Source organism: Trichosurus vulpecula, chromosome 3 (genome assembly GCF_011100635.1).
Source record: "Trichosurus vulpecula isolate mTriVul1 chromosome 3, mTriVul1.pri, whole genome shotgun sequence".
NCBI classification, from domain to species: Eukaryota; Metazoa; Chordata; class Mammalia; order Diprotodontia; family Phalangeridae; genus Trichosurus; species Trichosurus vulpecula.
In genome coordinates, this window is record NC_050575.1 from 435,509,382 (window position 1) to 435,535,795 (window position 26,414).

General features: G+C 41.4%; 1 protein-coding gene and 1 non-coding gene across 2 annotated transcripts; both read right to left on the reverse strand.

The window, feature by feature from the left end:
* Positions 1-2,343: 2,343 nt before the first annotated feature.
* LOC118842839 (hereditary hemochromatosis protein homolog) lies at positions 2,344-19,295 on the reverse strand. The gene is made up of 6 exons (XM_036750145.1): positions 18,938-19,295; positions 15,600-15,860; positions 14,373-14,639; positions 10,246-10,524; positions 9,933-10,049; positions 2,344-2,610 (listed from the first exon to the last, which is right to left on the reverse strand). The coding sequence occupies exons 1-6, from the start codon at positions 19,293-19,295 to the stop codon at positions 2,537-2,539; spliced, it is 1,356 nt and encodes a 451-aa protein (XP_036606040.1). The 3' UTR covers positions 2,344-2,536.
* Positions 3,764-3,923, reverse strand: LOC118845224. The gene has a single exon (XR_005010084.1). It is a non-coding gene; the product is annotated as a U1 spliceosomal RNA (small nuclear RNA).
* Positions 19,296-26,414: the final 7,119 nt, after the last annotated feature.

Here is a 26,414-nt window from a genome sequence, read left to right on the forward strand (position 1 = left end):
CTGAACTGTCTCTCTAGCTGGAAAAGCGTGATTAACAGGGTGGGACTAAATAAGTGTTGTGTCTACAACACTTAGCATCATATTTTATGACAGCTGTTAAGATTCAATCTGTTCTTGTGGAAATGGGGACTCTTCAAAACACAGACTGACAGATTTGATAAGAAAACAAAATGCCATCATCTGGTCCTTTCAAGAAACACATCTAAACAACAAAGACATGAAAAGCTGGGGTGGGGAATTTACTATGCATCAGGTGAAACCAAAAAAGCAGGAATTAGATCATGCTGTCAGAAAAAGTAAAGATAAAATTTCATAGAATAAGCAAAGATGAACAAGGAAGTTGTATTATGCTTAAAGGAACTGGAAATAATAAATCAAAATCCATATCAAACTCAAATGATCCAAATGACGTAGCATCTAAATTCAGAAGGGGGCAGTTAAGTGACATTCAAAATGACATAGACAAGTATATAAAAGTAGGAATATTGAATGAAATTGAAAAGCTTCTGTACAAATGAAATTAATGTATCTAGTATAAGAAAAAAGAGGGCTATCATTTCATTGATTATTTATAATAAGTGTTTAGTAAACAAGATTCAGACAAGTGACAGAAATATATAAAAGCACTTTATGCTTTTATATTTTATATTACACACACACACACACACACACACACATATATATATATACATATATATATATATATATTCATATATACAATATAAAAGCCATTGCCCAATAGAGGACAGCTAGGTGCCATAGGCCTGGCATATGGAGGCCCTGAGTTCAAGTGTGGCTGCAGACACTTACTAGCAATGTGACCCTGGGCAAGTCATTTTGCCCTGTTTGCCTCAATTTCCTCATCTATAAAATGACCTGGAGAAAGAAATGCCAAATCCATTGTCTTTGTCAGCAAACTCCAAAAGGGGTCATGAAGAAACCAAATTGAGTGAGAACAACTAAGCAACAGAAATCAATAAGTGGTCAAAGGATGTGGACAATCCATTTCAAAGAACGGTAAACAATTTACAGTCATGAAAGAATGCTTCAAATGTTTAACATTTAAACCAAAACAAACCAGAGGTTTCAGCTTGCACCCAACAAATTTACTAAGGATGAAAGCTGTCCATGTCAGAGGGGTTCTGGAAAGACAGGCACATGAATGCACTGTCAGGAGGACTATGGATTAGCACAACTATATTAAAAAGCAGTTTGGAGTTGTGTAAATCAATTAGCTAAACTCTCCAGACCCTTAGACTCAAAGACTCATGGCTGTAGGTAAAGGAGGTCACTGACAAACATAGAGGCCACTACATACTAAAATATTCATAGCAGCACATTTAGGAGGGTTAGCAAGAAACTGGAAACAAAGTAACCCATCAAATGGTAACTAGCTGAACAAATTATTCTTTGCTGTAAGAACTGATTAACATGATGGGTACAGAGAAGCATAGAAAAACTCATATGGACTGATGCAAAGTGTAGTAAACAGAGCAGGAGAACAATATACATGGAGACTACAATGATGAACATGGAAAGAAAAATAACCAAAAAGCTACAATCTAATGCAGCCAAGAAACAAATCTAAATAAGCAAGACTTACATAAGAGAAAAAGAAAAAGAAATGCTAGCATTATAAAGTGGCAAAAATTTAAAAAAGAAGATTTCAGAATTAAAAAGAACATGCATATCCACAAAGGAGATAAATGAGGAGATAGCTCCACCACTATTTTGCAGAAGTGAGGGTGTCCATGAGTGGGAAATTTTTCATATACTGTCCAATTTTAATTCAATGTATTAATCAGTTTGGCTGAATTTTTTCTTTTCTTCCCCTTTATTTTTTCCCTAAAAACTAAAACCCAACCTTTGTTATGAGGGATGGCTCTCTGAGGCAGAGGGGAAACATAAGGGGAGAAATTTGGGCCATGTGACATGCAAACAATATCAATACAAATCTATTTAAAAGAAACCCCAAATCCAACCAAAGAGGAAAGTCCATCCTGCTGGGAGAGACTCAGGAGGGGCAGGGGCTTATAACCAATGACTTTTCCTCTCACAAGGGCTCCCAGAGGAGACAGTGGTTGATATTGTCTGGAGACTTCTCAGAAATACCTTCCAAAGTACTTGCTTACAGTGAAGAAGGAGAGGAAGAAAATCCCTTATATTTCCTTCTACAACAAAAAAAAAAAACTAAGCTTCTTCTTTCATGCAAATGTATCAATATTTTCACTTCTGAAAGTCTCATTCTCCACAGACTCAGGCATTTCGTTGTTCTCTACATTCTCCATCACATAAACTCAACTACTTGCGACGTGTATCTCATTCTTTGAATTGCCAAAGGACTGTGAATTGTGTTCCTCACGTTTACTGGAGGTTCATTGGATGCCCCATCCCATACCTGTCTCCTATATAGGCCAGTTAGACATAGAATTAGGATATGGTTAGATCTGCAACATATGACCCCTCTGATGAATATGTGGTGGCTGCGAGGGAAGATGGCAACGGTCTTGGTGTCAGGGTGTCTGGGTCAATTCTTTCACTGAAGACGAATAACAGGAGAAGTAACAGAAGAACGAAAAGGTCCTTCCAGTTGAGCTTCTGAAGTTGTCCCTGTGAAAAAGATTCCTGGGTTAAGCTTATTCCATGATTCCCATGTCCATTTCTTCCTTCCCATCCCAATGGAAGAGGTAAAGAAAGGGAATGAGATAAGATTCAAGAATTAGTTTCAAAGACACAGATTCCACCTTCCCTCTGGTAACTTGCCTGAGGGCTCTGCATTGCTCAGCAGCCTTGATTCTGTACCATCTCAGTTCATGCCCCTTTGGCATGACTATCCTCTGTAACCTATTCTCAGTTCGTGCATAAATCACAAGAGGAAAGTCACAGAAGATGTCCCCGTTCTCAGAAACCATGACTGGTCACAGATTCACAGGATTCCAGAGTGTGAAGGGACTTCAGTTGCCATCTTGGCCCATTCAGACATGAACGAGGGTCCCCTCCATAACTGGCCAGCCATTCTATGCTTGAAGAACTGCCATGGAAGGGAACCAACTCACTGCCTCCCAAGGCTGCCATCATCACTGAAGAGAGCTGTAATTATTGGAAAATTTCACCTTACATTGTGCCTAAACTTATCTCTTTGAAACGTCTGTCTCTTGTCCCTCATTCTACCTTCTGGGCCCAAACAGAAGCAGTCTGTTTCCTCTTTTCCTGCTTGATGCAGCAGATGGCTGACTCGATAAAACATTGGGCTTGAAATCAGGAAGATCTAAGTTCAAAGCCACCCTCATATACTTATTAGCTGTGTAACCTTAGGCCTTCCTCAGTTTCTTCATTTATGAAATGGGGATCAAAATAGTGTCTACTCCACCCTCCCGAGGTTGCTGTGAGGATCAAATGTGATGATGTTTGTAAAGTGGCTCAGTGCAATGCCTGAAGCATAGTGGGTACATAATAAATTGTATTCCCATTCCTTCCTCCTTTTTCCACATCATGGCTCCTGAAGGCCTCTGTCATTTTCCTACCATCCCCTTGACTTACACACTCAGTATGAGTCTTTCAGGTTAAGCATTCAGGGTTCCTTCAACCCCCCTCCTAATGTAAAACCTTCAGCCCCTCTGTCTCCTGCAATGTTCCCAGAAATGAACAGAAGGCTCCAGATGGGCCCTAATGGAGGCCAGAATAGAGCTGGATGAGCACCTTCTTATTCCTGGAAACCATTCATCTTTGATTGATCTTTATTTAATTTTCCCAAGCACACAGGGAGAGGGCAAAGAAAAACACCATTACCACAAGTTGTGCAGGCAAGTTTCCGGACATGTGGGGAACTGGGCAGGGCCATCCCAGCTGCCTTACGATGGCTGAGCCTCACCCTGGGAAAAATCACCTTCATCATCACGTTGTCACCCCTGCCAGCTAAGTCTCCATGTCTCTTTTATTGCAACGAATGTCTTATTTGAATTTTGGGGGCCATATTGCACTCACCTAAGCTTTCCAAACCATGAAAATGCTCCGACCTTTTTCAGATGAGTTATTTGCTGCTGCCTCTAACACTTCCTCTTCCTCCTCCTTCTCTTGTACATTTTAATGGAATCTACATTCACAGCTTTACAGAGCCAGCTTGTTCTCTCCCCTTTCTCTTCAATTTCAAATTCTTTTTATGGCATTTATACAACTCCAGGTGCATAAACATTTTTACCATCCTTGGTCAAGGGGAAAAGGGAAAGAGAGGAATCATTTAGAGCTATTATTATTTTCCTCTTTTTACAATTGAGGAAACTGAGGCTAGGAGCAGTTAAATGGGAAGGAGGGAATAGCATCTATATTGCGCCTACTGCATGCCAGGCACTGCGCTGAGCACTTAACAAATATTATCTTGATTGATCCTCACAATAACCCCACAGGGTAGGTGCTGTTATTATCTCCATTCTGCAGTTGAGGAAACTGAGGCAAATAGAGGCTAAGTGACTTTCCCTGGGTCACTCAGACAATAAGCATCGGAGGATAGCTGTGAATTCAAGTCTTCCTGATTTCAGGCCAAGTGTTCTATCCACTGCACCTCCGAGTTGTTTATGCGCACTCTATGCCTGGCCAGAAGCTTGTCAAAAAGGGACTTTTGGGAAAACATAACTGACTCCATTTTGTCCTTCATTGGTTATTATGTTTCTTTGCCCCCTCCTCCACGCTTTATGTCTCTTTGGCATGTCCTGAACCTGAACATCTCCTTTGCTGTTTCCCTTCCCCTAATCCACTTGTAATTAAAAAGAACTCACTGGACTTGGAATAGAACCAGGAACCCATTCCTTTCCTTTTATAGTATCCAGTAAAGCATGTAGTAGGGGCTTAATAAATGTTGATTAACTATTGAAGAAGGTACAGTATCCATTGGTCCAGTGTAAGTAACATTCTTTCTTTGTAATAATTTAAGTATCTCTTAAAAGTACCTTTTCCTACCTTCGTGCCCCACCTGATCTTTCCCTAACTCTCTGGGTCATATAACTCAAGAGGAGGGCATATACATATATGTGGATGGACATCTGTGTACACACATGTGCACATGTTTATATAAAAATATATGTACCTGTGTAAACGTGTTATGTGTGTCATCTGTGGAACTTTGACACAAATACGTCCATCATATAATGACACTCTTGGATGGAGAAATAAATTGACATGTACCTGTTTGTGTGCTGTGTTGGCTTTCTTATATAGTGGATAGTGAGGGCCCTGAAAAATTCTGCAACAAGCCTCTCATTCTTATGTTTCATGCCACAGTCCAGAACTTCTAGTATTTCCAGATGCCATCTTCTTAACTAGATAATCCTGCCCCAAAGCTTCTTTTCTCTTGTTTGGCCCTTGTCTTTGTTACCAGCAGTGATGAAGGTACCAGCTGTGCCACTGTTTTCTTCAATTTCTTTCACAAGGAAGAAATGGGAAATATATGGCAGATAAGCAAGAGGAATTAGAGATCCTAAGTCAGGAATGAAATTTTGACTTTATCTCTGATACTTGGGGAGATGAGATCCCTCCAGTATGACAGCACAAAGGCATATCTACTTTTTTTTAAATAGTCAAGATAAAGTGTGTAGGAGGTGATGGGAGATTTCCAGGATAGTCATGTATATTAGGAAGATGTGTTTATCAAAGAAAATCCAAAACCAGAAAGAGTAAGCATGGTGCAGAACATATAGATGACAGTTGAGGGGGATAAACAAAGTTATTTTTGTCACCAGAGTACATGCCAGACTACTTGGATGGAAAGAGAAGTTCAGGTAGCATATTAAAAGCTAAAAAACCAAAGGCATAAAAAAGTAATGAGGAGTTTTAATTACCTGGGTTTTTCTGCCAAAAGAAGAGCAACTAATAATTTCTTGACTTTTCTTAATAATGATTTTATCATCCAAATAGTGAAGAAGTCAACATGAGGATATTCTAATTTGAATGTTACCAAAGAGAGTATTTGGGTGGTGTCATGGAAAATGGGGAGAATTTGTTCATCAGTGCTCGTGCCATCTTAGAGTTTGTGATAGAGACAAGAAGACTTAGGCACAGTAGAACCTGTGCCCAATATTTGGGGAGTGAAGATTACAAAATATTCTGAGGATGATCTGAATCACATAAACTAAAATTCTGGGAAAGGAAGACTACCCACATGGGTCACACAGTTCTCAAGAGTGAATTTTTGAGGTCACAAAGAAGAACAATTCTGATGAGAAGGAAAAAGGGAAAATAGTTTAAATAGACAAAGTAGATGTTCAGAAAATTCACCAACTTGGATTTGTTAAAGACATGAACAGAAGTTGAACAACGCAGGTAATAGAGGATGAAGACAAAAACCCAGCAAATGAGAATAATGACAGGTGCCCGGAAATCTAGGAGGAAGTCTGGCAGAAATTAGGTTTAAACCAATATCTTACACTATATATCACAAGAAACAAAACAGATATCTGACCTGAATATTAAAGATCATACCACAGATAATTAGAAGAGAATTAAATTGGTTTACTTTTAAAATTATGTCTAGAGTTTGAATTCATAAGAGAAAAAGAGGCACATAAAAGTTTGCATAAGAGAAAAATGATATTTTTCAATTACATGAAATTGAAAAGTGTGAAGAAAATAAAGTCAAATAGCCAATGAAAGGAAGTGGTTGACTGGAAAATATCCTTAGACCAAATATTTCTTACAAGGGTCAGATGTCTAAGATGCATAGACATGTACAAAAGCCATTCCCCAAAAGATATATGGTCAAAGGACATGAACAGTTCTTTAAAAAGAGGCCATCTATTAACAACTATATGACAGAATATTCCAAATAACTAATAGAGCAACACAAATACAAACAATTCTGAGTTGTCATTTCCTCTTCACCAAATTACAAAACAATAACAAAATGTTGCATTTGGAGAGGTAGTAGAAAGATGAACACACTAATATATGGCTGGTGAAGCTCCAAATTGTTACAAACATTCTTCAAAGCGATTTGGAATTATGAGAAGAAACTGACTAATATGTCCATACCCTTGCCCCAGAGACTCCAAGGCTAGGCAGATACCACAAAGGTCAATGTCAGAAAGGGAATCTAGGTGGCAGCATAGTTCACTGAGTGCTGGGCATGGAATCAGGAAGCCCTGAATTCAAATACGGCCTCGCAGACTTAGTAGCTACGTGACCCTGAGTAAGTCATCTAGCCTCTATTTGCCTCAGTGTTCTCATCTGTGAAGGAGGGGCAGTAACAGTACCTACCTCTCAGGGTTGTTGTGAGGATAAAATGAAAAAAATGTTTCTCAAGCACTTTGTACAGTGCCTAGAACATTCTCGGTATGATATGAACCTCAGCTCTCATTATTCATTAGAAAGAAAGACCTCATATACACAAAAATATTCATAGCAGCATTTTTTGTACTATCAGAGAACTGGAAACAATGTAGATGTGAATCTTTGGGGGACTGGTCGGACAAGCTGTGGCATATTAATGTTATGGAATGTTGTTTCGCTGTAAGAAATTTAATATAAGACATACAGAAAAACATAGGAAGATATGAGCTGACGCAAGTCAGTAGCAGGAAAACCATGTGCAAAATTCATATGAATATAAATGGAAAGAACCAAAATAAAACAATTAAAATGGAAGCTGCAAAATAATATGGAATGTCCCTAACACCAAAGAGAGGATATGAGAAGCTCCACCTTGCTTTCGAGAGCTGGGGGGAACTCTTGGGTGAAACACTCCATACAATAAAAGGCTTTTTGAAATATTTTGTTTGTCTTTGATCTAGTCTCGCTTGACTTTGTTTTCCTGTTTATAATTCGTTATTAGGAATAGCCCTCCTGAAGTGGAGCCAGATTCATTAGGAAATGTATGTGACTGAACATCAAAATTTATCCCCAAAAGTGTGCTTAAAGAAACCAATGACAACAACACGGAAGTCCATAATCAGTTCAAACATGTGCTCTATGCTAATTACAACACTAAGGGTGACGTTTTAAAGACTATATTTGGGGAGGGGCAATGAGAAACAAGAAATGGATAGGGCCAAGGGTTGGGCTACATGGGGTGTTAACTAATGACAGAGACAAGACATTGTTGCTCAGCTCTTTCTTGTTTCCCTTTTTTCTACAAATAATAATGTGTGATGAGAACAAACATGAATAATAGAGAAATTAAACCAAAGACAGTAAGGAGAGGCTGTAGCTGTGCTGACTGAATATATATCACCTGGTCCAGAGGAACTTCCTTTTCAGTTCCTAAGATAACTGGAGGCACTGCAAGAGACCACTGAGACACCAGCATGGTTTTGAGGAAAACAGGTCATTTTATTTGCATTTAGTGATGGGATAATTGTCCCATAGACCTAGATTTCACAACACGTTTGACAAAGACCTGCATGGTCTCTTTCAAGGCAAGACAGAGCTATGGCTTTTATGATTGGCTAAGTTTAGAACTCGTTGAAAGCCTGGACCCAGAATCTGATCTTTCAGGGGATCAGTGACAAGATGTGGTGGGCTATGACTGAAGTGTATGGCATGGGGATCTATCTAGAACTCCTTTCTGCTCAGGATTTCAATCAATGACTTTCATGAAATCATAGATAGACTATTTCTCAAGTCTAAAAGATGAAAGACATTTGGGAGGGACAATTAACGTACTAAAGAGCATAGTCTGGATCCATAAAGTGGGTAAAGGGAAAGAACAATGGAGAGAAGTCAGTGAATTGAATTTAAAAGACATAAATGTAAAATCCTGCGGCTGAGTTGGGGACTATAGCTCAATGACAATTTGTGTAAAAACAATCTGATGGTTTTAGTGGAGATGAAACTCCGTGAGAGTCGACAATGTGACATGGCAGCCAGAAAGCTAAAGGGACCTTACTATGTAGGGATAGAGACACCACATGCTGAATGAGAGCAGCAATAGCTCTGATGAACTGTCTCAGAAAGAAGACAGTTCAACTGTTGTGTTCTCTGGAGATGCTATGCTTTAGGAAAGAAAAGAAACAGGAGCATGTCCAGAACTAAGTGACCAAAATAATGAGAGGAACAGAAGCTAGTCCCTAATAAGCATCCTTGGGAGGAAATTGGGCCATGACACCATCTAGGTTTCTGAATTTCATCTGTACAAAAGAGGAACTAAAATTATTCTACTTGATCCCAGAGGAAGGAAGTTCAGGTGATGACTGAAAGGTAAAGAGAGAAACATTCTGCCTGTATATATGAAAGAAAAAAAGATATTAATCTGAACTGTCCAAAAGTCCAAAAGTGTGCAATTTTGGCCCTCCTCCTATTTAATTCCTTATTAAAAGGGATAGATTTCTAGGAAAAAGTTGAGGTTGAATAAAGTAGGAAATATGGTTGATGTACAAAGTATAGGGACTGTGTTTGTGATTTCATAGGAGGAGGAATTCCTAGGTCAGTTTGTCTCCAAAGAGCCTTTATTAAAGGCCAGCTGTGTGTCAGACATTCTGCTAAAGAGAGCTGAGAAACCTCTCTCTACCCATAGAAGTTAGCACCTTCTCTGAAACTTGGAGCACCAAAGAGTTGCCCAGGGTGTGGAGAGGTTAAGTGATTTGCCCAGGAACAACCAGCTTGTGTCAGAAGTCGGACTTCATCTAGGTCTTCTTGATCTGCTAAGCCATACTTCCTTTCCAAAAAATATATCAGTAGAAATAATTCTTAAGGTTGTAATTTCCCCATCACTTGAAGTCTTCAATCCAACGATATATGATCATTTCTTAGGAATGTTGGACAGAGAAATTATGCTCTCCTAAGGTTCGGATTCGATGTAATTGAAAGTGCCTTCCTACTCTGAGATTCTGTTTCTGGTATTCTTTTAACAAAGTACACAATCATTAACATCAACCCCAGAGTAACACCTTCTTTTACTCTTTTGTGTTTTCTTCCCATCCCTTTCCTTCTCACCTAATAAAACCCACCTGACCTTCTCTTCTTCCATTTGGTGAAGATCACAAAACAGCTAATCATCAGGATGGCTGCTAGAAGGGTGCTCAGAGCAACAGCCCACAGATTCCACTTGGAGGGCTTCTCAGGGACTACAGAAGGAGAAGAGGCAGCAAATTAAGGGGAGCGAGGGAATGAGATTCCTCCATGATGCAATGGGGAGAATTCCAGTGGGAGCTTTGCCCTTGGACCCTTTACCAGGCAGGGATGGATGTGGGCATTAATCAACAGAATCCCATGGCTTGGACTTCAAGGGATGGGCCCAAGTAGCCTGGCTGAGACACTCACCAGAGTACACAGCTGGTGCCTCCAGCTGACTGTGATCTACCACACAAGCATAATCTGTCCCTGTGTCTCCTGGCTGGATCTCCAGGGAGATCTGGAGGTAGAATGTGTCATCAGAATTAGGCAGGGTGCCGCTGGAGCTTTCTTTCCCCCATATAGCACCATCACTCCCCTTCTTCCAGTGGAGCAGGATAGATTGTGGGTAGAAGCCTGTGGCTGTACAGGAGAATCTGATAGTGCCATTGGGGAAATCTCGGCGGGACACATAGACCTCGGGTGGTACTGAAGGCAGAAGACAAGAGAGAAGCAAGACAACATGCCCAAAGTGAATTAGGATCCATTGGCCCCCTCATCCTCCCTGCCTCCCTTACACCTCATTGAGCAACCTCAAGTCTTTCCTTCCTCCAGCACTATCAGTAACCTCTCTGAATGCCACCCCTCACATTCAATGCCCTGCTCTGGGCACAACGGGAACCCATTTTTGCTTTTGTTTCAGCTATTTATGTTTTGTTATACTATGTTATGTTGTCATTTTGGATGTTTCTGAAGCTGAGCTATTAAAAAGCAGAATGGAATGCCTAGTGAGGGAGGGTGTTCCCCCTCATTTGAGCCCTCAGATGAAAATGAGATCAGCAAATATCAGGTTTATTTTCTTTTTGACATTAGTATTTTATTTTCTAACATTTCTACATCACATTAACAAAGTGCTTAACCATATCATGATAGTTTATGTTGTCATATTATGTAACTGGGATAATAAGCAGCAGTTTTACTTCTTTTTTCTTGAAAAGGCAGTTATTTTCTCATACAGATGTTGCTATATTTTTGTTTTTAAAGTTTAACTTCTGTTTCTTTTATTTTCATATATATGTATGTAGTTTAATGTTTTGTTGATATGTTGTATAGAAACATTGAAGATGACTCCCCCTCTGTGAGAGGTCTGTTATAACCACACAAAACAGTTCGGTAAAACTAATACTACAGGGACCTCATCTAGGAGTGCCTGCAAGAGTTCACTTCTGCAGCACCCCCATCTCCCTTTTATAAATTGACAGAAACACACATTATATGCATATGTATGTATACACAGACATACATTTACATACACACGCACACAAATACACACACATACATATGCACATACGTGTCTCATTCTACACCCAATATATTTCATTGCCTCAGGGTTAGTAAAGGAACGTGCATTGGGCATCATTTAGAAGACTGGCTTTTTCACATACAAGTCGTGTTCTTACCAACTTGCCAAGTCGGTGATTGTCTATTTCTATTAAACCAACTGCGAGCGGCGATAAGCAGCAGCTGTTGTGAGAACGTCAGACCACAATTTCTTTAATAATTAAACACTTCGACGAAATAACTGAGGTTATTTAATGATAATATCAGTAATAAGAGTTAGCATTTATACTGCTTTCTACGTGCCCAGCCCAGTGCTAAGCACTTTACGTACATCATTTCATTGAGCCTCACAAGAACCCCGCAAGCAAGGTACTATTGTTATGCCCGTTTTACAGACGAGGTAAATAAGGCGAATAAGGGCAAGTGGTTTGCCATGAGTCACGCGGCTTCTAAGTCTCAGGATGGATTCAAACCCTTCCTGACCCCAGGTGCGGTGGTCCATCCACGGCACCACTTAGGTGCTCGATCTAGCAGCCATAACCTTAGACTCTCCGTTCAATTTTATATACAATATTGCTTTCGCGATGATGATTCTATCAGAGCTTACCCGGGCTGGGCCATTCGCCATAGCCCCAAAGTGTATCCTCAGGTCTGTGTTTCAAGCTTCCTCTCCTTGGTGGGACAAATCAGAACCTGAGCTTCTCTGTTACCGTATTTTATCAGCAGTTCCCCTCCTGTGGGCCAAGACTCCAAGAAACCTTCTCTATGGGATTTATTCTATCCCATGATTTGCTACAATGACTCAAGTCACAACACCGTGAGGCCGTATGATGCAGTGGGAAGAGCTCAACTGGGAGTTCATGAGAAGCCCTGAATCTGGTCTTTACTTCCCTTGTGAGTTTAAGCAAGTCCCCTAACATCTCTGGGACATGACTTCCTCCGCTGTAATGTGAGAGGGTTGGACTAAATCGATGATCTATGTAAAGCAGGAAGAGACTTAGACCCACGTTTTATAGATGAGAAACCTAAGGACCAGAGAAATTGGACAACGGATCTGGAATTCAGCACTATGTTCTTTCCACTGCAGAAATTTTCTACAGATACAATAAACAATGGTTCACAAACATGTGTGACTTTTCAAATAGGTGTGATGGTGTTGTCACAAAAGAAAAATCCGTTCATAAGCACTAATGACTTCATAGGAGCATTTTGATATCATGCTTCAAGGAACAATGAGAATAAAGAATGACATCAGGTAAATATATGAGTGGGAAAGATGATGGTCTGGTACATGGAAAATGGCAGAATTCATAGATGGCTAGTCGGGGTGCTCCATTTGTATTCCCTGGATGTCAAGGGAAAGCAAAGGATGAAAAGGTTTCCCACAAGCTTGTGTTAGAGACCTCACTTCCAAGATATAATAGGAATTAACTGTATACAATAAGAGCCAGTTCCCAATTCATAAATGACATAAGGCAGTTCTCAAGGAAAGAAAGTCTATCTACAGCCACATAGAGAAAATTTCCAAAAACTGAATAATGAGAGAAAAGCTAATTGCATCAATTCTGAGATTCTTCCTCACATGCATCAGATTGGCAAACATGATGTAGAAAATGGCAAATGTTGGAGGGGCTGTGGTGAAATGGTTGGTGCACCTGTAATGAGTACAACCATTCTGGAAAGCATTGGGAATTATGTACAAAAAGGCTTCTAGAGAGGGAATGCCCTTTGACACAACTATAACACCCCTGGCCCTACACCTAAAGGGAACAAAGAAAAAGGAAAGGGGTCGGTTATGTACAAGTAGTGGACAAAAGGTGGGAACTGAAGGGATACCGATTAATTGGGGAGTGGCTGAACAAAATGTTGTTTATGGCTGAGATGGAATATTATTGTGCTGAAAGAAATGAGGAAATGCATGATTTCAGAAATACAGACAAACTTGTATGAACTGATGAAAAATACAGTAAGCAAAACCACAAGAACAAATTATACTGTAACATAAATTTTATAAAAATAAACACTTTTGAATGAACTTTTTAAAAATAAAGATTTTAAAGGCTGGAAAAGAATGGAATGAGAACTGGAAGAATAATTTACACAGTAACATCAATAGAGTCCAGACAAGCGACTTGGAAAGCTATAGGAACTATAACCAATGCTATGACAATCCAACACTCCACAGGACTGACAATGAAGCATGCTACCCACATCCTGACAGAATGGGGATGGATTCAGGTGCAGATGAGACTATTTGTTAACCACAGCCAATGACAAAATGGGTTTTGCTTGACTATGTGTATTCCTACCTCAGCAAGGGATAGGTGAGAGAGAGAAATATATTTCTTTTCATTAAAAAATTCTATTTAAAAAAGGAGAAAAAGTCAAATAAAACAGATATTATATTTCTCCCTGAGGTCAAAAATTTTCAGTCCTCTGAAAACGTATTGATGTTAATTAACAAATCAAATATTAATTTTAAAATTGAAATCAAGGAAGTGCCAAAGCATATGGGGAAGACCTCCTGTGGCAAATTTATGGAAGGACAGAGACAAGAATTGCTCAGGATGGCAATGATGGAGGGAGTATGAGCCATGTTATTGGAAGGGAAATCCACATAGAGAGGATCACAGATGCACTGGAGTACCTGAATTTTTTTTCAAGTGAAGTACTGCTAATAGCACAACTGTAATGTGTGCAAGGTGGATGTTCACAAAAGTAAAATAAAGGTTAATACTAATACTGAAAAAAATTGGAGGGGGAACACTACCTTAAAGAATCTACAGTGAGCTCCATATCATACTGAGGTATCAGAGTAGAACTTCCATCATCTGAATAAATGAATAAAGATAATTCCTCACATTTCTAGTAAGTGTGTTGTTGTATTGTTAGCTGCATCCCATGTCTTCTACCTCTTACTTCCAGGACTTTAGCTACTACATAATAAGATGGAGGAGATGGCTTGGTAAAGCATGGGGGGCGGGGAATGTACTCACAATTTTCTTTCATGCTTGATTTCTGAAGGATTTTCTGCATTGCTCCAACACAATATTGCTTATTTTCATGTTTTCTCATTTCAGTCCAGATAGGACTTTCCAAAATTAATTTTAAACTATGAGCCCTAGGATTCAGGACCACCCATTGTCCTTCTATACCTTCTATCTGGATCAAATCTTCTCCATCCAAGCCATACTTCAGAAGGCTACTCAACAGGATATCTCCATCTAATTCACAATCAAAATGAATCTGCAATGTGTGATTACCTGTGGGGAGGAGAAACATGAGATACTCTGGGAGAAAATTGGGTATAGAGAGAAACCCTGTTGTGGGTCGCAGAAGAAAAAGGTATTTGTTTTGTGGACTTTAGGGCTGGCATTATGTGAGGTAGAAATATTCTGGTTTTTATAGGGTGGCCTGATTCTCAGAATCCAAGAAGAATCCTAGGGGATAGGAAGGGGAACTGTTAAAAGACCGAGGAGACTGGGAGTCACAAATAATTCAGCCTTCTATATGGATTCCTCCTTATCTTTTCCTACTTTACTCTTTCTGAATACATATGTGGCCTTTTCTTTTATATGTAGATCATAGAATAAGCACATTTATGTGGTTTAGAATGAGTAGTAATGAGAGATTAAATAAAAGAAAGCCAAAATTAGGATCAGGTGCCAGGAAGAGGGAGAGATCAAGGAAGAGGAGAAAAAGAAGGAAGAGGAGGAAGAAGATAGCAAGGAGGAAGAGGAGGAAGTGAAGGAGGAGGAGGAGAAAGGGAAGAAGAAGGAGGAGGAGGAGGAGGGAAAGGAGAACAAGAAAAAGAAGAAGAACAAGAAGAAGAAGAAAGATGGTGTCTGGGAGCCAAGGAGTCAAATGGAACTGATCACTGAATTCAGGGACCAAGGAAGGTTAAGATGTTCAATATTTTCAGTTCACACACAACGATTAAAGAAACTTGGGAAGAAATAAAATGTGAAAACTCTAAGGTTGAATGGGAAGCCCTCTGAACTGATTTCAATGGACAATTTGGTGTCTTGGGAAGCTGATGTAGTTCAGGACTGCATCCTTCACAGCCCTTTCCCTACAGAATGAAATTGAACAATGGTCTGAGCCCCAGGATTGGCATTCCAATGAAGCAGATTCTTTGGGATTATTCCACAAGGCTTGGTTGACAGGAGATGAGTTAGGATGAAGGGAAGGATGGGGCCAAGGGATGTGTGGTACTGACTTACTCTCAGTCTTGGTGTCATTTGTTGTCAAGTACTGGATAAGGAACTGGTAATCTCCCTCATTGTTCAGCGTCAAATGTCGTATCTCCTCGATGAAGTTTGTTCCCACAGCCTCAGCCATCCAGGCTGCCTTCACCTTTACCTGGTGTTTGGATTTGTAATAGGAAGCCCATGGGATGTCATCAATGAAAGACACAATAATGAGGTCAAAGAGAGTTTGGGATGTGCCCACTGCAGTATGTTTTATTTCATTCTTGTGGTGGACTGAAAGGCAAGATGGGAGAGAGGGAAAAGAAGGTGAGATATGAGGGGACCTCAGAAGCTCAGAATCTCCTCACATCCATCCACCTCCCACCACTACTTTTCATCATTTATATATGTAATCAGGATTTAGGAGCAGGCTCAGATGACATGAAGGAGGTACCTTGTGTCTGGGAGAAGATAACCTGCATTTCCTAATGACATAAATGAGAGAAGCCTCCTTTGATGGAACATGTAGCTAGAAGAGGCTGTGTTGTTCAAACTGCCAGGCTGGGATAGTCTTGCTCTCCTTCCTGTGTGCTTTTTGCTCCTTAGCATCCAGAGATGGTGAAGGTTCGCCCACAGTATGGACACAATTAACTAAACCGGTGAAGGGAGAAGTCATCCATTCACCTTTTAGGACCCAAGGCCTTGAAAAACAGACTTAGAATTTCTATTTTTTTTCCAGTCCTCTCTGTTTCAAGTATAAGAGGTAGAAGTCTCACCTACCAGACTCTGCACAAAGCCATGATGATCTTAGAGACAACATTGCAGGTTGAATATTACTTTGAGCCAGTCCCAGAATGTAAGCTCTGAGAAGCCAAGGTATTTCAGACTCTAGCCCAAGGGCATCTTTGGATACGGAATTTAGGACTGGGCTACATAGGAATTGAGTTAAGCTATAAATTTAATCCCCATCCCCACCCCAGTATGAGGTGGTGCAAGGGAGAATTATGCTCCCCATGCTGAAGTGTATGTTTGTCTATTTGTTATACCTTTGAAGTAAATATTCCTTGGGAAAAGCTAATCTGAGTGTTAAGTAGTTACATGTAACTGGATTGCAGAAATGTCCCCCCTCCAACTGAAGGAAGAACATTGGTGGAGGCTGCAGTCATTAGCAGAGAGCCCAGATAGCCCCCAAATGCTTTAAGGGTACTAGAGAACCCTGGAGATGGTTTCCAGAAGTAGGGCCAGGGTAATCACTGTTATACATACATAAGGTGGTGAATTCCAGATCCTTTCCAGGAGGGCATTCCAGAAAAAGAATGTACAGACAGCCATCCTTCCAATCAGGACCTGGCACAGGCCTGAATACAAATCAAGGATCCATAAGAACGAGCGTCAGTAACAGATGGCCGTGTTGTAAAGGGCTCTAAATGCCACACGGGGGATGTTCTCTCTGATCCAGGAGGGGGTGGGGAGCCATTAGAATTTATTGACTAAGGGGCCAACCTGGCCAGATTGGTGCTTTAGGAAGATTAGTTTGGCAGCTGAGTGGAGAGGATGGACTGGAATCAGAAGAAATATGAAGCAGGGAGAAGAAGAATGTTACTACAATAGTCCTGGTGGAAATGATGAAAGCCTCAATCAGTGGGGTGGTAGTGTTAGAAGAGAGAAGGGGCCTAGGCAAGAAATGTTCTGAAGGGAATATTGGCAGGACCTGACAGTAGTCCTGGGGAGTGAGAGAGAGTGAGCTGTTGAGGACAGTGCTTGGGAGGGTTAGATGCTGGTGTCCTAGACAGTGATATGGATGTTGGAAGGTGGAGACTTTAGGGAAAAAGATAATGAATTCTGCTTTGGACATGTTGATTTTAAGAAGCCTTCTACACAGCCAGTTGGAGATGTCCAAGAGACTTTTGGAGATGAGTTACAAGAGGTCAAGGGAAAGGTAAGGGCTTGATAGTAGCTCTGAGAATCATCAGCTTAGAGATAATCATTGAATCCATGTGAGATGATGAGATCACCAATGAAATAAATCCACACCTAATTAATAGACTACATTGCTGAGATCAGTGGAAATGCCCTTCACTTCTCATTTCCTTTTGAAGGTAATCAGGGAGTAGTTTTGACCAATGGAAGCCCTAGAAGCCCCAACCAGGATTAGCCTGTGCTACTAGGAGTCACTTTCTCTAGGATTCATGGGTCTTAGCTAAAATCTGCCCTGTCCTAGCTTCTCCCTGGCTTATCTGAGATTCCAATGAAACATCCCTGCTTCAGTCTGCCCTGGTTAAACATTGGAGACATCTTTGTGACAAAAAGTAGTGGGTTTATGCAATACAATGTTGGACCAAGGTAAATGCAACTTTTAAAAAACAGCCATACCTGTGATTTCATCAGCAAACGAACTACCTAAGACAGCTCCTAATATGCCTGCTCTTCACCTTACAATCAGAGAGTGCCCTGGGGCACTAGCAGGTTCAATGACTTGCCCACAGTCACACAGCTCACATGTATCAGTGGTAGCACTGAAGGTCAGTACTTCTTGACTCACAGGCCTGCTCTCTATCCATTACTTCCTACTGCCTTCCATAAAGAACACATATCAATTTAAAAAAAACATACTTGTGTATACAGAGACAATGTTATAACAACACATGATATGTATCATTGCAGACCCAAGCCTCAAGTTGGTACATTGGTAAAGCCTCGTTTTCCCTTTCCCATCTCTTTGTTCAGCCTAAGGGCCTGTTTTGATCTTTCCCTCTCCCCTCAAGTATGACAGCCTGGACAGCTCCCATCCTGCCCTTCTCCCCTGGGCATGAGTCAAGCCAATCTCAAGAGATCTTTGAAATTTAAGCACACTAAAGAAAAATGTAGAACTCCCATTTCTCCATTATATCCACTGCTCTGACTGCTGCAGCCCCTGTCCTTCACTGAGCCCTGTCAATTGTTGCTGAAAAATGGACAAAAACTAGAATGTTGCCTTGAAAGACACAACCCCTGTCTTAGGTAAAAATTTCCCTTTCTCTGAAGACATTTATCTGATTGACTCAGATTGGTTGGGGTCACTTTAATTTTATCCCCAAGAAATAAGGTAATAGGTCTATCCAGATGCTTCAGGTTAGGTTCTTGCTTCTCTGCTCCTGTATATCTCCTCTGTCTAAATTGAGTCTCCCTATCAGACTAGGAGTTCCTTGAGGTCATGATCAGTGTCTCCTCTATCAGATGGATAGTTCCCAGAGGGCTGATGACAGACAGGGTCTCCTCCACAATAGGTGAGGACATTAGTTCATTTTTGTGTTTCTCACATCATACCAAGCCTTCCATGTCAAACCCAGAGTGCATACACCCCACCTCCACCCCAACTTGCCCAGACTCACCTGTCTGGATCTCCCTCAGAGCAAACAGCAATAGAATAAGGAGCCAGAATGAACCTCTCCTCCTTCTCCAGCTCATCAGCCTATTCAATAGGTTTCTGTTTAGAGAACTCAGAATTACCCCACTGAGGAGAATTACTAGTCCATACTCTCCTTTGCCTAATGGTTCCTCTGTAGGAAAAGAAACTCCTTCATACCCAAGGCCTTCCTTGCTTTGATATTGGCTCTGCCAAGACCCTGCCCTCCTATCACTCCCGGAGAGGACATCTGTCACCAGGCAGAACCTGCCCCTGCCTGGCAGGGGTAAAAGTGGAAGTGAAATGGAGCCTGTGGTGAGAGCAGGAAACCTCTTGACTGTCATCACTGTCAGGTGTTGTTGGGGAGCTGCAGAGTGGGGACTCACAGTGCCATGGGCACAGCTGGCACTTGTAGCTGTTGGTTGAATTAAAGATATGTTAGATGGTATAGAAAATAGAGTGCAGGGCCTGTAGTCTGGAAGATCTGAGTTCAAACCCTGCCTTAGATACTCCATAACAAGTCCCTTACCTCTCTGTCTCTGTTTCCTTATCTGTAAAATGTGGATAGTAATTGCACCCCCACAGGGTTGTATTGTTAAAATACATTAACATATATGAAGTACTTTGGCAATTTTAAATGCTATATTATATTTTTGATCAGAGAGATCCACCTTCATGGGGTTAGTCCACAGTCAGGGGGGAGAGATGGTCCTGTCCTCAGGGAGTCCCTGTTCTAATGGGGAAACATAGTGCCTACCCTCCGTGGTCCTTTGGGATAGGAAGAGAGGCAAAGAATTTGCTTTCCCAAACCCCCAATCTGAGGAGCCAAACAGGTGTTGCCTTTGGGGAGTCCTCAGACTGAAAGCATCAACAGTTGTAGATAATGCCATCACTGATAAATATTGCTTTGAAAGCTACTTCTCAGCTCCCTGGGTTTATTTCTAAAATTGAATCACACTTGCCAGCTGTGGCCTCACTGTGAGTGTGGCTTCTCTCACAGGTGTCCCATCCTGCCTCACCCCTGTGCTTGAGCCTAAGAGCCCTCTGGCCTTGGATGAGGTGGTTTGGGGCTCACAATTCAGGTCACTCCTGGAGCTACACTTCTACCACCAAATTTTCCCTTGTATCTCTACTCCCCTTCTTTACAATTGCCTCCCACTATCTCTCCCTGCACTTCATGCTGACAGCTGAAACCCAGCTCAATAAACATTTAATAAGCACCAATCATGACCAAGGCACTGCACTCTCCTTTGAGAATTCAAAGACACAAAATGAGACCATCCCTCCTTTCAAGGATTTTACCTAATTGCTGAGGGCAAATAATACAGAAGAAAAAATAATCTCTTAACAGGCAGGGGACAGGAGCTATAGAAAGGGAAATACTTCAGAGAAAGCCCCTCTCTGCATTCCTTTTTGCTCAACTACATTTATTTCCTAACAGGCTTGTTTTTCTTCTTTCTCTTGGTTTTGTGTATGTGGGGAAGCATAGGGATAGCAATATTTTTGCCCTCCCCACCCCCACACCCACCGCCAAAGAATTGTTGGAATATTTTTCTCCATAGGCTGATGTCAGTCAGCGAGTACCTATTGAGTGCTTACTACATGCCAGGCCATGTGCTTTTAAGTCCTGAGAATACAACTAGAAGCAGAAATAGACAGGCTCTGCCCCCAAGGAACTTCCTTCCAATGAGGACACTCAACACAAAAGGAAGCTGGAAAGGGGGAAGGAGTGGGGAGAAAATAAGCAAGTTCCAAAGAAAGCATAGAAAACAGGCCAATTGTGGAAATTTCCTTCCCTCAACTAGGCTAGCTTACTCGCCCCTTCTGAAGAATTGGTGGTACCTGGTGGGGTGGGAGAGGGAACAGGGAGCCTGATAGCATTGGCTCCCTTTGATGGAGGCTACTAGGCTGGAAATAGGGCTGGGGCTCTGAGAGGCACAGGACAGGTGCTGCTATTTTTAGGCCTCTTAGGTTCATGTGCCAGTGGGGAAGACACTGTCCCTGGACTTGTAGAGGTCCTTATTTGTGGAGGCCTCATTCCCATGCATGAATCTGTGTGCTCCCTGCCTGAGGCTTAGACCTTAGGTCATTTGTCTTAGGGAGGGTTGTTTCAACTTTGTTCCAGGCCTTAAGCTGTCATACCTATGACAATGACTCCTTTATCTAATTAGTAACTTTTGCCTGGAGCTCCTCTCCTCTACTAACTGCATACTTTTCTATCCTTGGATTATCTGAAGGTCCCATACATGCAGATTTCAAAAACAGGATCAAAGGGTTTAACGTTAGAGACCCTGGGTTCAAATACCATCTTTGAAGCTTACTAACTTTGTGTCCTTGAAAAGTCATTTATCATCTCTGGGCCTCAATTTCCTCATCTCTGGAATGAGGGAGATGGGACTAGAAAGACTCTGAGGACACATTGAGCTCTCAATCAGTGACCTATGAATACATCATCTCCTGAAAACATGGCCTTTCCAGAGGCCAACCTACACTGTTCACATTGCTGGTACTGATGGGGTTCTTGGGTGCTTGTGCTTGGACCCTAATTCTAACATTACATTTCTCCTTAGCCTCTGCTTGGGTGCCTGTGCTTGGACCCCATTTCTAAAACCACATCCAGTTCTAAAATTACATCTCTCCCTAGCTTCAAAATGCTGTCTCAGGCAGTTCCTTTCTAGTTCAAGGGCAGCATGCCCTAACAAAATATTTATCTCTCCTCCTGACACAGTAGCCAGTTATACCTATAGAATTTATTGGTCTGGACTCCCTGTGTACATGCTAAACTGGCTGTGTACTGGGTCATAAGGATATTTACTGCTTACTGACCTATCACATGTATCCTACACCTACACATGTGTATACTCCCTTACGTTTATCTTGTCTAAGGAGACATCGACAGAGGCAGCCTGAATATTTCCAGTCGGCTCTGACCATTAGTTGACTTAGTGATGTTTCAGGCCTAAAAACATCCCTCCAGGTAGTACCCCTTTCGGCTATTTCCCTATGAACTCTGGGTAAAATACCTGTCCAGTAGATACAAAAAGTACACGTTCCTTTAAAAACTAACCACCCCCTAATCCCACCCAAAGCAAGTAATTAGCATATTTGGCACAAGTTTCACACCAAATTGTCCTATATAAGATATGCCTGTATCCCCTTTTAGATTGCAGGTTCCCTAAGAACTCTTGCCCACTGTAAAGTGTAACAATAAACTTTTCCAACCTGACTTAAAGATTTCTTGGGTCCAAAAATTCATTCCAGGTGACCTTACCCTGGCAACTTTAGTTTTGAGATTCCTGAATCCCTGGGTTTCTCCCTTAACAGTACCACCAGCTTACCAATGGCATAATCTTGAAGCAAAATTTCTATCCCATCTCTCCCTCATGTCACATATCTAGTCTGTTTGCCAAAGCCTATGGAGTCTGTCTCTCTGATGTATTCCCATCCCCAAAGTCTGCTTCTCTCCTCCATTTGAACTCCAAACGTTCTTCCCTGATTCTTCACTGATTGTCTCTTAGATGAATGTAATGGCCTCCTAACTGGTCTCCCTGCTTCCAATCTATCATTTCTCCATTCCAGCCTTCAGCAATGCAAATTATCCTCCTCCTATACCAATCTGAGCATGCCATTCTTCTACCAAAAGCCATCAAGGAATTCCCATTGTATGCCACAAGAAAATTTTAAAATTTTACCTCTTGGCATTGAAGATTTTCCAAAGTCAAGCTCTGACCTACACATCCAACTTTCTCTCCCATTAATCTCCTTTATGTACATTCCAGAGAAAAAGGAACAGGAGTTGTCTTTAAGCCTCTGTGGCCTCCCCCATTTGCAAACGCAGCATTAGGCTGCTCCCCAGTTTGTGGAATGGACTCTTCTTGCCTCTGAACTCCAGCCATAGAATGCCTGCCCTTCTTTTCAGGAAGAGCTTGGGTGTAACTCACTCTATGATCCTGGGTCTGAGCCCAATAATGGCAGAGTGTAGCACAGTGTCTGGCACATAGGAGCTGCTTAGTAAAAGTTCATTGATTGATCAAGGGAAAATCATCTTTCTCTCATCAAATTTCTCAACATTTCCTCAACCTCTCCTTTTTCTGCTTTATTACCTACCCTTGTGCCATAGTTTGGGAATGTCTTTTCCCTCAGTAGATTGTCATCCCTTCTAGAGAAACGTCTGTGGGAAGGAAGGAAGGCAGAAAGGCCTATGTTCCAATTCTACAAGAGACACAACAGTTTTCTGACCCTAGGCAAGTCATTGAATATCACACACACACACACACACACACACACACACACACACACACACAGGCATACACACACACATATTTGCAAAGTGTTGTACATATGTTATCTCATTTGATTCCCACAACAACCCTGGGCTCTAATTTCATCTCATTTTACAGATGAGAAAGCTGAGGTAGACCTGGTTTAAGTGACTGGCCTGTGATCATGCAACTAATAAGTGCTTGAGGGAAATTTTGAACTCAGGTCTTTCTGAGTTCAGGTCCTACTTTTTACTCTCTGTGTCACCTAGTTGATCCTTGACCTCTCTTTGCATTGTTTCCTAATCTGTGAAATGAAGGGTGAGGGGATTCAAAGGTCTCTAAGGTTCCTTTTTAACTCAAACTATGAGTAAGACAACATAGCATTCTGATTGCCTAAAAAAATTTTGTGCTCAGTTGAGACATAACTTGATGTGGTTGGAATCAGAATCACTGATGGAAGGTATCTTAGGGACCGTCTCAGCCAATCCCATCACTCAAAAATGAGGCATGGAGGCCCACCAGTGTGAAGTGACTTGCTTGGGGTAACACAGTTAACAAGTACCAGAGCCAGAATTCAAATCCGGGCTCTCCACTTCCCAACCCAGTCAGTACTCCTCCCACTTTAGAAGAAAGATCCAGATTCGAATCCCACCTCGAACCTTACTAGCTGTGCACCTCTTGGCAAGTCCTGGAGGTCTTCTGAGATTCAGTTTCTTCATCTCTTCAAATTGGAATAATAATATCCACAGCACCTACATCACAGGGCTATTGTGATGCTCAAATAAGATAATGTTTTTAGAGCTCTTTGCCAACCTCAAAGCTATGGAAACATCAGGTGTTAACAGACACATTACAACCATGGGCCGAACAGAAGTAAGAATTGCCTTGAGGCACTGGGCTTGTTTCTCCATGCTATGAAAGTTAGGAAGCCAGTTAATAGGTTGCCTTTAGGGCAGCTAGGTGGTGCAGTGGATAGAACACCAGGCCTGGAGTCAGAAAGACTGGAGTTCAAATCCAGCCTCAGGCACTTAGTAGCTGGGTGACCCTGGGCAACTCACTCAACCGTAAAATAAGCTAGAGAAGGAAATTGCGAACCCCTCCAGGATCTTTGCCAAGAAACCCCCAATGGGGTCATGAAGAGTCAAACATGACTGAACAACAACAATAACAGTGGGTAGGACACTGGCCCTGGAGTGCAGGAGACTGGAGTTCAAATCTCTCCTCAGATGCTTGTGAATCCTGTGATCCAAGGCGAGAACCTCTCTCAGACTCAGTTTGCTCATCCCTAAAATGGAGATTGTCACAATTCCCACCTCCTAGGATTGTTGGGAGGTTGAAATGCCATCAGAGATAAAGCATCTTCCAAATCTTAAAGCAATACATAAACTCTATTATTATTACGATGATGATGATGGTGATCATCGTCATCATCATCATTGCCGTTGTTGGGTTCAATTAATACAAGTGCTGATGACAAAATCTGCCCTCTGTCCTGGTGATATGATCATTACCATGTTGAGCCTCCAAAATACAGGTTTGGGGAACAATGGTGAAATGCCTAGCAAGTGACTCTGGGACAAAGGTAGGGTCTTCCACGGATGTCCGTATTGTCTTTTCATCCATCTTCTTCCTTGACATTCCTCTTTGCACCAACTCCCCCACAGCCTATGACCTGGATTCCCTCCCACAGCCACATCTTTGACGTATGGTTTTGCCTGCTTCCCCAGTGGTGGCCAGAAATTGTCTCATTCCCAGCTGCCTATTCTGTGAAGAAATCCCCAACTCTAGTGTGGGTTATAAACAGGGCACCAGGGACCACCAGAGTTTGGGATTAGAAGAGAAGAGTTTACACACCTAACTTTTAGCTTATGAAGTAAGGAAATGTGGCTGGAGTATCACGAAATTAAATTCCTTTTTTGGGCATCAAGGTATAACTAGGGCATGGGGACTTTTCCTCTGAACTCTTTTCCTCTCTCACCCTCCTTCTCTCCCACCCTTCCAGTTTCCATAATGCATGAACACACCAACCCTACCCTAAATAAATATAGAATATGGTTTGAGGCAATGGAATTTTTTTTGGTTGGGAGATGTCTGAGCACAATTGGAACCACTTATGCGACGCCTTTAAACCTTCAGTGTGAGAACAATCCTCTCTGAAGACTATGACCATAGGATTAGTCTGTTATTTATCAACCACTTACTATGTTCCCAGTGCAGAGCTAAAGGAAACATCTGGAAAGAAAGGCCTGCCCCTGAATATATCACAAATCAATCATTAAGCATTTATTAAGTCACGAATATGTGATAGACGTTATACTATGTGCCAGAGATACATATAAAAAGGAAAGGGCTGCTTTCAAAGCTGTGGAGCTGACTGGCACACGACCAGTGACTTGCCTAGGGAAACAGGAAGCGTGTCACAAAGCACTCAGGACATTTCATCTTCCCTGCTTAAAAGCATATTGCTCACAGGGCCATGTACAGAACTAGCCCCCAAGTCACTACTGTCTTTGCTGTCATGTCAAAGTCTCTGTCCAAGTCATGTCTAATGAAATCCACAAGCTTTTGTTCAGTGCTCACTATGAGGTAAGCATCAACAAATACGGAAAACCCAGAATTGTTCCTCTTTCCTAAGCAATTCTGCCTGAGTTTCACTTCACCTTTTTGTGGGGCTGCTAATGTAAAAAACATGGGAATGACCCTGCACCAGGAGCTGTCTTTTCATGCTTCAATCTCACACTCTTCTACCTCATACTCCCTTATTTCACTCCCTCTGACGATAGGAGACAGCATCCTCCATGGCTTTGTTTTTTCTTCCCTACCCCACAGTGTCCTCTTTGACCTTGAAGTCCAATGCACATTACATATTTCAGCATATTGGATTGATGCCTTTTTGTCTTCACAACAGTCATCTTCCAAGTGAAATCAAGTCAGGTCAAATAGTTATTAAGCACTTACTCCATGTCAGACATTGCACTAAGTTCTGGGAGTATAAAATAAATCCCTGTCTCAATCTTAGTGCCTTCTCTTTGATGATTATCCCCAATTTCCTGTATGTATGTGTGTGTGTGTGTGTATGTATTATATATATATATATATACACACACATACATACATACATAGATACATACAAGAAAATGTTTATCTGTGTGTGTTCATATACATATATATTTTATTTGTACATAGTTATTTGCATTTTGT